We start from the raw sequence: 15,165 nt of genomic DNA, 5'->3' as shown, positions 1-15,165 counted from the left end.
TCTCCCCCTCTGTCTCCCCTCCTCTCCATTTCTCTGTTCTATCCAACAATATTAAAAACTACAACAACAATAAAAACAGGATAACAAAAGGAAAATATATTTAAAATTTAAGAAAAAAAATGCCATTTACAGGACTGGGCAGTAGCATCTGGTGAAGCACATGCGTTGCCATGCATGAAGACCTGGGTTCAAACTCCTGGTCCTTGGGTATGAGGGGAGGCGGGTCTGCCAGTGTCTTCCCACTTCATCCCAACTCTGTCAGAGAGGGAAAGGGATTTAAAAAAAAAAAGCCACAGGAGCAGTACATGCATCAAAGCACGCCAGTAGCCCTGCTCTCAATTGCTTCCTAGGTAGGATGACACCCAGAGGGGCACAGGCACCCCAAAAGAGCACCTTGCAGTATCATTTATGAGCAGGACAGTTACATTTCACACTCGCAGCAAGGCTATTGTAACAGTGGCCTGGCTGCCTTGTGGGGGCTCTGGCTCTTTGAGGGGGAGGACAGGAGACCCAAAGGCCCCACAGCCATGTTGCTGTGACTTCCTTGTGCCCCACTTGGTGGCAGCAGTGAGCTGATTCCCCGCTGCTGGGGACAAGAAAGTAAGAGCCAACTTGTGAGATGGGTGTGGTGTGACCTGGGAAAAGGAGCTGGGCTTTACTAACATGCCATAGGATTGGGAACCAGGGGACAGGCAGAAGGGGGGAGAATCGGTGGCAGCCCAAAGACTGCACCCTGAGGGATAGTGATGCCTGTGAAGGCAGGTAACGTGCGTGTCCCAGACCCTTCAGCGGCTTGTGTGAACACAGAAAACAGCAGCTTAGGCCAGACAGCTCACCAGGTGAGGTGGAACAGGGACCCCACTTACAGGACAGCAGAAAGTACAGGAGCCGTCAGTGTGAGTGCAAGGCCATCTCTGATTAAACAAGTCTCAAAAGTCGGCAGTGGGTGGAAAGACTCCTTGTTCTGAAAAGCAAAACTTCGATGGAAGATGGTTCTGGTGGCCACTGCTGACCGAGGACGACATCTGACCTCTTCGCTTCCTGACATTAGCCAGACCCCACTGAGTGACCCATTCTTGCCCCAAGAACCAGAGCCAGCAGCCCCCCAAGTTCTGGTACTGCCTCTTGGGGTGTACTGCTCTGGCCTCCACATGGAGGCCCAGAAGCTGCTCTCCGTGGTCAGGACTGTTCTGAGTTGAACAGCAGTCAGGAAACCTAGGGATGTGGCCAGGCGGTGGCGCACCTGGTTAAGTACACACGTTACAGTTCATAAGGACATAAATTCAAGCCCCTGGCCCTCACCTACAGGAGGGAAGCTTAATGAGTGGTGAAGCAGGGCCGCAGGTGCCTTGGTCACTTTTCTTCTCTCCCTCTTGGTTTCTCATAGTCTCTATCCAATAAATAGGTAATTAAATTTAAATTTAAAAAAGTTCTACGCATCGCAAGGGATGGACGCTCTGCCCTGAATCAAACTCAGAAAAGAACGAAAGTTGGAATCCGCGCCGGCTGCCCGGGGCTAGTCCGTGTACACACAGGCACCCACACCGGTTGTCCGGGTTCGTTCGTGTACACACAAGCATCCGCGTCGGCTGCCGGGGCAGGTCCGTGTTGACAGGCACCAACACTGGTTGCGCGGGCAGGCACGTGTAGACGCACACCCTCCCCACCGCCGGCTTTCTTGCTCGGATGTTTCCGTGCTTAGATGGGGCAGAGGGGCTTTGGTTTCATTACTCGTCCCTGTTTCTCTCATCGTCTCAGGACTTAAAAGGCTTTTTTGTCCCAGGATTTCATGCCTTTTGTTCTCCCGTCCCTGAATTTCGTTTTGTCCACGTCTCCGCGCGGGTCCCCGTGTCCCGCAAAAGCCGCGTGGCAGGTCGCTACGGCAACCCGCGGTGCACTGGGATGACGTCATGCACAGGCCCCGCCCCCTCGCGGATGCCGTTGGGTATTGGCCTGCCGGCGGGCGGAAGCAGACCTCGACCAATGGGCGGGCGCTCCCGGGGCGGGACGTGTCACCCAGGAGCCGCCACTGCCGGAAGACAGGTCAGCGCGCAGGTGAGGAGAGGACGGCTGGCTGTGCTGGGTCAGGGGTTAGGGGGCGCGTGTCGGGGGCGCGGGGTGTCGGGGAGTCATGGGGTTGGGAGCTCGAGGGCCTCTCAGTGGCTGCGGATCGTGTGGTGATGTGGCTTTGTGGAGAGGCTGAGGGGCGGGGCTCACGGGGTGTCTGAGGAAGTGGGGTTCACGGGGAGTATGAGGAATCTGGGATTCACGGGGAGTCTGAGGAGTCCGGGGTTCACGGGGAGTCTGAGGAAATGGGGTTTACGGGGAGTCTGAGGAAATAGGGTTCACGGGGAGTCTGAGGAATCCGGGGTTCACGGGGAGTCTGAGGAAATGGGGTTCACGAGGAGTCTGAGGAATCGAGGATTCACGGGGAAGTGAGGAATCCAGGGTTCACGGGGAGTCTGAGGTGAGCTGAGGAATCAAGGCTCACAGGAGCCGGGGGCCCCGCTGCCTGGTGACAGGACAGTGAGCCGGGTGGTGAGGGAGTACGGCTCACATCTGCTGCCACCTCAGGGTTAGGACCCTGCAGGCACCCAGCTTGGGGTACCCCGTCTGCTCCAGGGAGAAGTGGGGGGCTCCCTCCTGATCCTGTGCAGTCCCTGCCTCCTAGCAGACACTTGGGTTACACTTTTTAATGAGTCATGGCACATCCGCCACGTGGTAGTGACCAGCATTTAATTATTTGCCAACTTACCTCCTGCCAACGCCACCCAGGACTCAGCAGCTACGGGCTCTGGGCTCCCGGTCGCTCTCGTACCCTGAGCCAGAACCTTCTAGACTCCCTGTCACGAGTGCCAGCCCTGGGCAGAGGGGCCCTGCTGGCTGTGTGTCCTGGTGCCGGCATTGCAGTGGATCCAAGGTGGCCCTGGACAGCCCTATGGGCACTTTGAAGAGATGGATTCTGTCCTCGAGTGTCCAGTGCTGCTCAGGGATCCTGTGCAGGGTGGGTGGTGCTGTCTCTCCTCGTGAGTCTCTCCCACTAGGAAAAAACAGGGCTGGTAGGGCAGTGGTGCACTGTATGGAGCACACGTTACCATGCACAAGGACCTGGGTTCAAGCCCCTGCTCCCTACAGGGGGAAGGTTCATGAGCAGTGGAGCAGGACTGCAGGGGTCTCTCCTCTCTATGTCGCCTCTCAATTTCTCTCTGTCATTTCTAATTTAAAGGGGGGAGATGGGAGGCCAGGTGGTGGTGTGCTCAGTTAAATATACAGAGTCCTAAGTGTAAGGACTGGTGCAAGGATCCAGGTTTGAGCCCCCAGTTCCCCACCTGCAGGGTACAAGATCGGTGAAACAGGTCTGCAGGTGTCTTTCCCTCCCCCCCCCCCAATTTCTCTTTCCTGTCCAATAAAATGGAAAAATTCGGGAAGGAGGTACATAGCATAATGATTATGCAAAGATACTCATGCCTGAGGCATCAAAGTCTCCAGGTTCAATCCCCCACACCACCCACCATAAAAAAGTGGGGGGGAGTCAGGCAGGTAGCACAGCGGGTTAAGCGCAGGTGGTACAAAGCACAAGGATTGTCGTAAGGATCCCGGTTCGAGCCCTCAGCTCCCCACCTGCAGGGGAGTTGCTTCACAAGGGGTGAAGCAGGTTTTTATCTTTCTTTCCCCCTCTCTTGTCTTCCCCTCCTTTCCATTTTTTAAACGTTTATTTATTTATTCGTTCCCTTTTATTGCCCCTGTTGTTTTATTGTTGTATTGTTAATGATGTTGTTGTTGGATAGGACAGAGAGAAATGGAGAGAGGAGAGGATGACTGAGGGGTAGTGAAAGATAGACACCTGCAGACCTGCTTCACTTGTGAAGCGACTCTCCTGCAGGTGGGGAGCCGGGGGCTCCAACCGGGATTCTTACGTGGGTCCTTGCATTTTGTGCCACCTGCACTTAACCCACTGCCCTACCGCCCAACTCCCTCCTCTCTCCATTTCTCTCTGTCCTATCCAACAATGATGACATCAATAACAACAACAATAATAACTACAACAATAAAACAACAAAGTCAACAAAAGGGAATAAACAAATATTTTACAGTTTGAGACCCCGGCACCCCACCTACAAGGGAGTTGATTCACAGGCGGTGAAGCAGGTCTGCAGGTGTCTATCTTTCTCTCCCCCTCTCTGTCTTCCCCTCCTCTCTCCATTTCTCTCTGTCCTATCCATCAACAACATCAATAATAACTGTAACAACGACATCAGTAATAACTACAGCAATAAAAACAGTGGGGGCAACAAAAGGGATAAATAAATACTTAAAAATAATTAAAAAAATAAATATTTTGGGAGTCGGGTGGTAGCACAGCGGGTTAAGCACATGTGGTGCAAAGCGGAAGGACCGGTGTAAGGATCCCGGTTCGAGCCCCCGGCTCCCCACCTGCAAGGGAGTTGCTTCACAGGCAGTGAAGCAGGTCTGCAGGTGTCTGTCTTTCTCTCCCCCCTCTGTCTTCCCCTCCTGTCTCTATTTCTCTCTGTCCTATCCAACAATGACGACATCAATAACAACAATAAAAAAAACAAGGGCAACTAAAGGGAAAATAAATAAATAAAATATAAATAAAAATCATTTATCTTTAAAAAAAATAAATATTTTAAAAAGGAGGGGGCGGGTGGTGGCACACCTGGTTGACCACACATGTTACAGTGCACAAGGACCCAGGTTCAAGCCCCTGGCCTCCACCATTGGGAAAGCTTTGCAATTGGTGAAGCAGTGTTGAAGGTGTTTCTCTGTCTCCCTCTCTATCACCTCCTTCCCTCTCAATTTTTGGCTGTCTCTATCCAATAAATAAAGATTAAAAAAAAAAAGAAAGATAGATAGAAAAAGAAAAATTGGCCTCCAGGAGCAGTGGATTAGAAGTGCCAGCACCGAGCCCCAGCGATAACCCTGGAGGCAATAATAATAAATAAATACGTGGTCCGGGAGGTGGTACAGTGAATAAAGCATTGGACTCTCAAGCATGAGGTCCTCAGTTCAATCCCCGGCAGCACATGTACCAGAGTGATGTCTGGCTCTTTCTCTCTCCTCCTATGTTTCTCAATAAATAAATAAAAACTTTAAAAATAAATAAATAAACAAATAAATAAGGTTGGCAGGGCAGCGGTTTCCTCAGTAGAGCACATTTCACGATGTGCAAGGACCCAGGTTCAAGCCCCAGGCCCCCATCTTCAGGGGGAAGCTTCATGAGCGGTGGAGTAGGGTTGCAGGATGTTGGACATGTGTAGGCTCTGAGCTATAGTGACAATTCTGGTGGCAAAGGAAGGAAGAGGACTGACAAAATAGCTCACTGAGAGAGGCCCTGCTCCTGTGATCTTTCCCTGTCTCTCTGTCTCTGTTTCTCTCTGTCTGGATAAGTCATCCCAGAGCAGTGAGGCTCTGAAATGACTCAACAAATAAATCAGTAAATAGAAATAAGCAAGTACTATAATAAAGCTGAGCCGTGACAACCCAGGAAGTCCCAGTAGCAGGGCCCCAGGGCACTTTGTTTCCTGGGCTTCTGGGACATCCTCTTCCTCATGCCTTCTGTGGGACACTCCAAAGGCAGCTGTGTGTATGCTCCTGCTGGGTCCACACTGCATCTGGGGGCTCAGGGCTGGAGTGGGGTGTGTGCTGTGGCCACGGCATTTGCCTTCTCCTCAGGACTGCCCCCCATCCCCCGCCCCCGGAGCTCACAGCACTGCCCCTGCCCTTTTAATGGCTGACTGGTGCCCACGGCTCCAGCTAGGAATAGTATGGATCTGGCTTTGGAGCCAATTGGATGTGGGTCTGGAAGCTTCTGGGCCTGAGAAGGGATGCCACCTGGCATTGTCACGTGATGTACGAGGACACTGTCTCCACCTGTCCCCATGGTGACCAGGTGCTAGGGGGTATGTGATGGACCCCAGGCCTCCACAAGTAGAAGCAGGCCAACTATTCCATCCCTGGGAATGGGTACCTTCACTTTGGGGGGGAGAAACATAAACATGGTGATATCAAAAGATATTATTGTATATTAGAATATTATGCATTTATATTAGGAAAAAACAAGGCTGGCCTCCCACCACCACCACCACCCCCCCAGCTCTGGCTTATAGTAGTGCGGGGGATTGAACCTGGGACTTTGGAGCCTCAGACATGAGAGTCTCTTTGCATAACCATTAAACGATCTACCCCTCCCCCTTTAAAAAATATGTATGACAGGGAGGGAGATAGAAAGACACCTGCAGGGAGTCGGGCTGTAGCGCAGTGGGTTAAGCGCAGGTGGCGCAAAGCACAAGGACCGGCATAAGGATCCCGGTTCGAACCCCGGCTCCCCACCTGCAGGGGAGTCGCTTCACAGGCGGTGAAGCAGGTCTGCAGGTGTCTATCTTTCCTCCTCTCTGTCTTCCCCTCCTCTCTCCGTTTCTCTCTGTCCTATCCAACGACGACGACAATAATAACTACAACAATAAAACAACAAGGGCAACAAAAGGGAATAAATAAATAAAATAAAATAAAAAAAAAAAAAAAAAAAGAAAGACACCTGCAGACCTGCTTCACCGCCTGTGAAGCGACTTCTCCTGCAGGTGGGGAGCCAGGAGCTCGAACCCAGATCCTTATGCTGGTCCTTGTGCTTTGCACCACGTGCACTTAACCCACTGCACTACCACCCGACTCCCACAGGTCGGCTTCTGTATCTTTCTCTCTCCCTCTATCTTTCCCTCCTCTTTCGATTTCTCTCTGTCCATTCAACACCAACATCAATAACAACAACAATAACCACAACAACGTTAAAACAACAAGGGCCCCCCACACCTATGGACATCTAATCTTTGATAAAGGGGCCCAGACTTTTAAATGGGGAAAGCAGAGTCTCTTCAACAATTGGTGTTGGAAACAATGGGTTGAAACATGCAGAAGAATGAAACTGAACCACTGTATTTCACCAAATACAAAAGTAAATTCCAAGTGGATCAAGGACTTGGATGTTAGACCACAAACTATCAAATACTTATAGGAAAATATTGGCAGAACTCTTTTCCACATAAATTTTAAAGACATCTTCAATGAAATGAATCCAGTTACAAAGAAGACTAAGGCAAGTATAAACTTATGGGACTACATCAAATTAAAAAGCTTCTTCACAGCAAAAGAAACCACTACCCAAATCAAGAGACCCCTCACAGAATGGGAGAAGATCTTTACATGCCATACATCAGACAAGAGTTTAATAACCAAAATACATAAAGAGCTTGCCAAATTCAACAACAAGACAACAAATAACCCCATCCAAAAACGGGGGGAGAACATGGACAGAATATTCACCACAGAAGAGATCCAAAAGGCCAAGAAACACATGAAGAAATGCTCCAAGTCTCTCATTGTCAGAGAAATGCAAATGCATTCTCACTCCTGTGAGAATGTCAGACATCAGAAAAGGTAACAGCAGCAAATGCTGGAGAGGGTGTGGGGTCAGAGGAACCCTTCTACACTGCTGGTGGGAATGTCAGTTGGTCCAACCTCTGTGGAGAACAGTCTGGAGAACTCTCAGAAGGCTAGACATGGTCCTATCCTATGACCCTGCAATTCCCCTCCTGGGGATATATCCTAAGGAACCCAACACATCCATCCATAAAGATCTGTGTACACATATGTTCTTGGCAGCACAATTTGTAATAGCCAAAACCTTGAAGCAACCCAGGTGTCCAACAACAGATGAGTGGCTGAGCAAGTTGTGGTATATATACACAATGGAATACTACTCAGCTATAAAAAATGGTGACTTCACCGTTTTCAGCCGATGTTGGATGGACCTTGAAAAATTCCTGTTAAGTGAAATAAGTCAGAAACAGAAGTGAATATGGGATGATCTCACTCAGAGTGAATATGGGATGATCTCACTCTCAGGCAGAAGTTGAAAAACAAGATCAGAAGAAAAAAAACAGGTAGAACCTGAAATGGAATTGGCGTATCGCACCAAAGTAAAAGACTCTGGGGTGGGGATGGGTGGGTGGGGAGAATACAGGTCCAAGAAGGATGACAGAGGATCTAGTGGGGGTTGTATTGTTATATGGGAATCTGGGGAATGTTATACATGTACAAACTATTGTATTTACTGTTGAATGTAAAACATTAATTCCCCAATAAAGAAATTAAAAAAAAAAAAAGGCAACAAAAGGGGGGAAAAAAGCTTCCAGGAGCAGTGGATTCATAGTGCAGGCACCGAGCCCCAGCAGTAACCCTGGAGGCAAAAAAAAAAAAAAAAAGGAAAGAATTAAAAGAAACTACTAGTGATAGTCAAAAAGCCCAAAAGTTGGGTAACCCAAAGGAAATGGACACATTTTAAAAAATATTTATTCCCTTTTGTTGTCCTTTTTTTTTTATTGTTGTTCTTACTGATGTCGTTGTCATTGGATAGGACAGAGAGAAATGGAGAGAGGAGAGGAAGACAGGGAGAGAAAGACAGACACCTGCAGACCTGCTTCAGTGCTTGTGAAGTGACTCCCCTGCAGGTGGGGAGCCGGGGGCTCAAACTGGGAACCTTGAGCCGGTCCTTGCACTTTGCACCACCTGTGCTTAACCCGCTGTGCTACTGCCTGACTCCCGGAACCCCATTTTTTAAATGTAGTTTGTTTTTTAAGTTTTTTTTTTTTTTTAATTTTTTAACCAGAGCACTGTTCAGCTCTGGCTTATGGTGATGCGAGGGATTGAACCTGGGACTTTGGAGCCTCAGACATGAGAGAGAGCCTGTTTGCATAACTATTATGCTATCTACCCTCCGCCCCAAATATAGTTTGTTTTAACTTTATCTATGCCATCAGGGTTATCAATGGTGCTTGGTACCAGTACTACGAACTCACCTCTCCCAGTGGCCATTTTTTCCTTTAAAAAAAAACAAATCTATTTTGTCTGACAGGACAGAGAAAAATTAAGAGGGGAGGGGAGCTAGAGAGGGAAAGCCCTGCTCCACCACTTGTGGAGCATCTCTCCTGCAGGTGGGGGGCTGGGACTGGAACATGGGTCTTTGTGCTCAGTGAAATGTGTGCTTAACTGGTGCACCAGCATCTGGCCCCCCTAGTTTGTTTTAATTTTTATCTTTATTTTATTAGATAAAGACATCCAGAAATCTAGAGGGAAGGGGGGGATAGAGGGAGAAAAACAGAAAGACACCTGTGGGAGTTGGGCAGTAGCGCAGGTGATGCAAAGCGCAAGAACCGGCATAAGGATCCCAGTTCGAGCCCCTGGCTCCCCACCTGCAGGGGAGTCGCTTCACAAGGGGTGAAGCAGGTCTGCAGGTGTCTATCTTTCTCTATCCCTCTCTGTCTTCCCCTCCTCTCTCCATTTCTTTCTGTCCTATTCCAACAACGACAACATCAAGAACAACAATAAAAAAAAACAAGGACAACAAAAGGGAATAAATAAATATATATAAAAAAAAAGAAAGACACCTTCAACATTACTTCACCACTCGAAAAGCTTCCCTCCTGCAGGTGGGGGCTGGGGGCTCGATCCCAGGTCCTTGTGCACTGTAACATTTGTGCTCAACCAGGTACGCCATCACCCAGTCCCCAGTTTGTTTTAATTTTAATGAGAGAAGTGTAGAGATATGGATACAAAGACACTGGAGCATCAGCTCCAGCTGATGGTGCAGGGATTGAACTTGGGAGTCAGCCTGAAAGTCTGTTACACACCTGCTGTGCTGTCTCCCTGGCCTGGGAGCCATGTCTTGGCAGAATCGCACACCCTCTTTCCAGGTTACTGAAGCCTGGCCAGTCCACAGATACCAGGGCACGCGTGGCAGGGTCATATTCTGTCTGGGGCCCTGTGGCTGCATGGCCTTGCTGTGGGGGGAGAGCAGATGTGTGCTCCGTTCTCAGCCCTGCCTTCTTGCAGGATGGCGAAGCACAAGAGGCCAGCCGCGAAGGACCCCCAGAGACAGAGCAAAAAGCTGAAGGAGGCTCCCACTGAGGATGTTGCCACAGACCTCCAGTACCTGTATCCCAAGGTGGGTGTGCGCATCCTGACCAGAGGGGCTGTGGTTCTGTGCGGCAAGGGACATGAGTGGCGAGGGAGCTCGCCTCTGGGTGGTGATGGGGCACATCCAGGATGTGGTGATTTGGGGGCGGCTGTGCCTGTCCTCAAGCTCATGGCCACAGATGGCACTTCGGGGCCTGGAAGCCCAGGATGGCCAGGTGCAGGGCTGAGGCCTGCACCCCTACTCTGAGCTCTTGCCAAGGTGTAGGCTGCCTCAGGCCGCCCAGTCCCATGACATCTGGAATGCTCTGTTGGCCCCCGTGTGTCTGTCCCCTCATCTGTGGCCCCAGGTGGACCTGGGCTCCCTCCAGCCACCAGCCTCTGTGACGTGCGATCTCGGGTCTTCCAAGGGATGCTGTGGCGGGGGCTTGCTCTGTATCATCTGCCCCCCAAGCTGTATTCACAGGATGTCTGTCTCTGTTCTGTGTGGTGGCTTCTCATCACTGAGCCTCCTCGGGAAAGAGGGGAGGGAGCCTTGGAGAGGCTCATCCTGTCACCATGGGCTGGGTTTCTGGCCCTTGGGGTGTCAGGCTGGTGGCCTGAGCCAAGGGGACACAAGGGTAGAGGCCATCTGGGCGCTGCTGACTGTCCAGTCAGCAGGGGTCATCATGCGCCTTGGGGATTGTCCCCAAGGCAGCAAACCACAGATCTGGGGCTGAGCGGCCCCATGTTTCAGGAGGGTCTTGGGAGGAGTGTCACTGCTGGCCCCAGCTGGTGACAGCTGCCTTCGCATCCTGTGTGTGGGGTGGGGGTGGGGGACCACATGGAGGGGGTGCTAAGGGACGGGTGCCTGTGGCCCTACTGGACCGTGGAGTCCCCTGGGAGCATTGCCAGGGAGCAGCCGTCCTGCCCAGCTCTTCCCACAGCCGGCGCCAGGGGTGCAGTGTCCCCAGCTGAGGCTTTGTGGCCAGGACGTCCAGCCTCCCCTGCAGCCAGGGCCTGTCACTTCCTGCATGGTCACCAGGGGCCTGCAGAGGGGACAGACTTGGAGGAGCAGGGTGGGGGGGTGGGGGGCAGCCTGGGGAGTTTGGGCAGGAACAGTTCTCCCCGCTGGCTCATGGCCTAGCCATGGCCTGGTTCTTGTGGTACTGCCAGTCCTCGTGGCCATGTGGGTGTGGCCACTTGGCTTTGGAGTGGGAGGCGGCTGCGTTTCCCATGGGGGGAGAGCCTGGGGACACTGTACTCCTCTAGAAGCTTCCAGGCCATGGTGTAGGGTGTTGGGCTTCCTGCTGAACGTGGCCACCTCCCCTCAGCCCAGGCTCTTTCTCCAGCAGTGCAGGGTGATGGAGTGGTGTGTATGTGTGTGTGTGGGGGGGGTAGCCTGTCCAGTCTCAGGGCTGAGGGGAGCTGGCCACCCTGGCATGGAGCCTGCCAGCCCCTGGCCCCATGCCCACAACCCAGGCCTCGGCTGCCGTGGCTGGCGGGTAAAGCTTGAGAGCTCTTCCTGTGTGAAAATAACTCAGCCAATGGCATCTTAAACACTCAGTGTTTGTCATCGTTCCTGAGTTATACTTGACCCGTGTGGAAAGAGCTGAAAAGAGAGGGAGCCTTGGGGGCCAGGTGAGGTGCACCCAGCTAAGCCCACATGTCACCAAGCAGAAGGGCCACACTCCTCACCTGCAAGGCAGGCGCTTCACAAGTGGTGAAGCAGGTCTGCAAGTGTCTCTCTGTCTCTTTCTAGCTCTCTTCCCCTCTCAATATCTCTCTGTCCTAGTGAATAATAATAATAAACAGGAAAAATGGCCTCCAGGAGTGGTGGATTCAAGGGAGCAAGCAGCTCCTGTTCTGACGTGTCCTTCGTGGTCAGGTCCCTGTCCCTGGCCTAAGCTCAGACAGCCTGTCCTCCAGACTAGAGTGGATCAGTGGGTGGGCCCTGCACCCACTGCCTACTGGCAACCGGGGTCCCAGGGTGTCCACTGGAACACTGCCGAGCCCACCCAGAGGACCCCAAGAGAGCAGTCCACAATCTCAAGCCCCAGCTGCCAGCCTGTGTGTGTGTGTGTGGTGGGGGGCGTTGCTCCCAGCAGGTGGCTGTGAGTAGGGGAGTCACAGGAAGCGACCTGGACATGGGGAGATGGGGCAGCCATAGTCCTCACGGGACTAGAGAAGGTGGGGTCCATGGGTGATGGTGAAGGAATGGGGTGTGCACCCTGGGTACTTTGAGCAGTGATCCCCACCCTGCTCTGCACCATCTGTGCCCAAGAGCTGCACTGGCCTACAGCCCAGGAGAGGGATCCAAACCCTAGGGGAGCTGCGCTGAGGTCCTGGGCTCCCAGACACAAGGTCCTGAGTTCAATACCAGACTCTGCCTGTGTCAGAGTGAGGCCCTGCTTCTTTCTCTCATGGTAAATAAACAGATCTTCAGAGAAAATAAAAAATTCAAAAAGAAAAAAACAAGACAAACAAACAACAAAACCAGGCCCACTGCAGGGATATTGAGCCCTGGGCTCCCCAGCTGAGGACATCAAGGGGTGGGGTGGCAAATGGGCCCTAGGGCTTCTGTTGGCTATGTGGGTGCAGGGATCTGGGGAGCTGGGCAGGGGGCACTGCCAGCTCCCCAGGCCCCTAGGTACTGTACTCTGCTGGTGAGAGTCTGGGGCACCACATACTGCCTGCAGGTAGCCACCCCCAGCCTCCATCCCCCTGCACACCCTCCCTGCTCCACTGCTCATGAAATATCTCCCTGCAGGTGGGGAGTGGGGGCTCAAACCCAGGTCCTTGTGTATGGTGATGCCAGCACCACATTGTTCTCCACATTTGTCAGCCATATCCACAGCTCTTACCCAGGGCCACCACTCTGCAGTCCCCATCTGAGGACACACATGTGGGTGGGAGGCCTGCTGGTCCCAGCCCCCGCACCCGGCCATGTTCGTCCCTGGGCTTGTTTTCCTAGCAGTCTGCAGTTCCCAGGGCGGCCGCAGCTGGGAAAACAGAGGCTTTGAAAGCACTTTCCCAGCCCTGCTCGAGTCCCGTGGGGAGAGCCAGCTTGGGCGGGAGGGCGCGCTGGGGGCTGGCACAGAGGGGCTGCCCACTGACCACGTACCTCCACCCCTGGCTGCTCCCTGAGTATCTCTACAGCCAGCCTTGGCCATGCAGATGCCTGTGGGTGCCTGTGTGCGGCATGAAGGGTGAATTGGGTGCACACATCAGCTCACAAGTGGCGGAGGCCCCTGAGCAGGTGGGGTCTTGGAAGCAGATGGGGTGCTACCTCAGAAGTCACCCCATTGTCCTCATTCCCCCATGTGACCTAGACCTCGGGGAGGCCATGCGGGGTGTGGGTTTCCTCAGGGCTGATAAGTTTGACCCCGCCCTCCCGCCTTTGTTCAGCTCCCTCCAAGCAGACCCTGCGCCCAGCTCCCCATCCAGGGGACAATGAGCCAGGGTGCGCACACTTCCTGCCAGAGGGGTGAGCCAAGCTGTGTGCGCACGCATGCACGCACACGCACATACACACACACCCTGTGCACATGGGCCTGCTCACACTGTTGCAGCTCACACCTGGGGGGCTGACCTGCACACACGCTTACATGCACATGTACACACACACATGAAGGACGGCTCTCAGGACCCAAGTAGGCCTTGAGATCTGGAGGGAGGGAGCACATGTCACCATAGGAACTAGTGGAACTAGTGGAACTAGTGAAAGTGACATAAGAGCTCTGAGTGATGAGGCCTCCTCACCTCCAGGAATCCTGTCCTGGATCTGACATATGCCTGTGTAATGCCCAATACAGATGGTGGCCATGGTCCTGCTTCCTGTCTGAGGGGATGTCCTGGGCTTCCTGTCTGATGGGGTGTCCTAGGCTTCCTGTCTGAGGTGCGCTTCTTGTCTGAGGGGGCTTTCTGTCTGAGGAGGTATCCTGGGTTTCCTGTCTGAGGGGGCATTCTGGGCTTCCTGTCTGAGGGTGCCCTGGGCTTCCCATCTGAGGTGCATTTCCTATCTGAGGGGGCATCCTGTCTGAGGAGGTGTCCTGGGCTTCCTGTCTGAGGGAGCATCCTGTCCGAGGAGATATCCTGGACTTCCTGTTTGAGGGGGCACCCTGGGCTTCCTGTCTGAGGAGACATCCTGGGCTTCCTGTCTGAAGGGGTTTCCTATCTGTCCCTTGAGGCTTTCCAAGGTGGGGGTCATCCTGTGTGTTTCTGTTTCTGCGCCATAGGACACTTGAATCATGCTCTCCTGTTCTCCCAACTGACCGTGCTCCTAGGTCCACCCATACCCCAGCCCCACAGGTGTGAGCACAGGTCACAGCCCCTCAGTCCCAGAGGTGTGAGCAGGCCACACTCATCCCCCCCAGCCCCACAGGTGTGAACAAGTCACACTCAACCCCACAGGTATGAGCAGGTCACACTCAGCAGGTGTGCTCCTGCTGTGGCCAGGTGACCAGCAGGGCCAGCAGTCAGCCATGCAGTGGAGTAGAGGGTGAGGCCAGGGCACCAAAGGTATGGGCAGGAGCAGCAGCGACTGTCCACGTGAGCTGCCCACTGTCCGGCCACAGGCTGTGGGCCATGCAGTGACCCGCTGACCCTGGCCAGGCCGCAGCTGGAGCATTAGTGCCGGGCCGCGGGGGCATAGGGATGGGCAGGAAGCTGCTGTGGACACCTCCTCTGCCTGTGCTTCTGCCAAGATAATTAGATCATAGACTCAGCCCTTAGAGAGTGCTTGTACTGTCTCCCTGAAGCAGGGCTCACTGTGGGGGCTGAGCAGAGGGTGTGGGCAGCCCAGGGAGCTCTGTGGGTGGGGACCCCTTGTTAAGTGGGGGATCCCTGCTGTGTATTGTGTGTGTGTGTGTGTGGGGTTCTTGGTGTGTCTGGGGGCTCTGGGCCAATGAACTGCAGGCCCACTGAGGGGGCATCTGGGGGGTCCATAGGGATCCAGTGCCCTCTGTGCGGGGTCTGTGGTTCTAGGGGATGTGGCAGGCAGCATCTAGGCCCTTGTTTGCAGCACGAGGCCACGAAGGCTGAATGGCCTGGTGACGTCCCTGCACCTACCAGGCAAGTGTCCTGGGGAGTCTCAGCCCCCACCTACTGGAGGCATGTGCCCCATGGAGGGGGTGGCCGTGCCCCTCGCCCCCCCCCCCCAGGCCCACAGGGATGGCCCACAGTCAGGTTATAGGCAGG

General features: G+C 53.3%; 2 protein-coding genes across 2 annotated transcripts in view; both read left to right on the top strand.

Moving 5' to 3' along the window:
* Nucleotides 1-15,165, top strand: part of ADAP1 (ArfGAP with dual PH domains 1) — an 89,062-nt gene that overhangs the window by 33,583 nt on the left and 40,314 nt on the right. The window lies entirely within an intron of this gene.
* C15H7orf50 (chromosome 15 C7orf50 homolog) overlaps nucleotides 1,970-15,165 on the top strand; it is a 32,050-nt gene continuing 18,854 nt past the window's right edge. The window contains exons 1-2 of the mRNA XM_016189105.2: nucleotides 1,970-2,055; nucleotides 9,907-10,018. Coding sequence (XP_016044591.1) covers nucleotides 9,908-10,018 — 111 coding nt within the window. The 5' untranslated portion in view covers nucleotides 1,970-2,055; nucleotide 9,907. The remainder of the gene's footprint in view (nucleotides 2,056-9,906; nucleotides 10,019-15,165) is intronic.

This window comes from Erinaceus europaeus, chromosome 15, assembly GCF_950295315.1.
Source record: "Erinaceus europaeus chromosome 15, mEriEur2.1, whole genome shotgun sequence".
NCBI lineage: Eukaryota > Metazoa > Chordata > Mammalia > Eulipotyphla > Erinaceidae > Erinaceus > Erinaceus europaeus.
The sequence above is the reverse complement of the archived record's forward strand: the minus strand, read 5'-3'. Positions and strand labels throughout refer to the sequence as shown.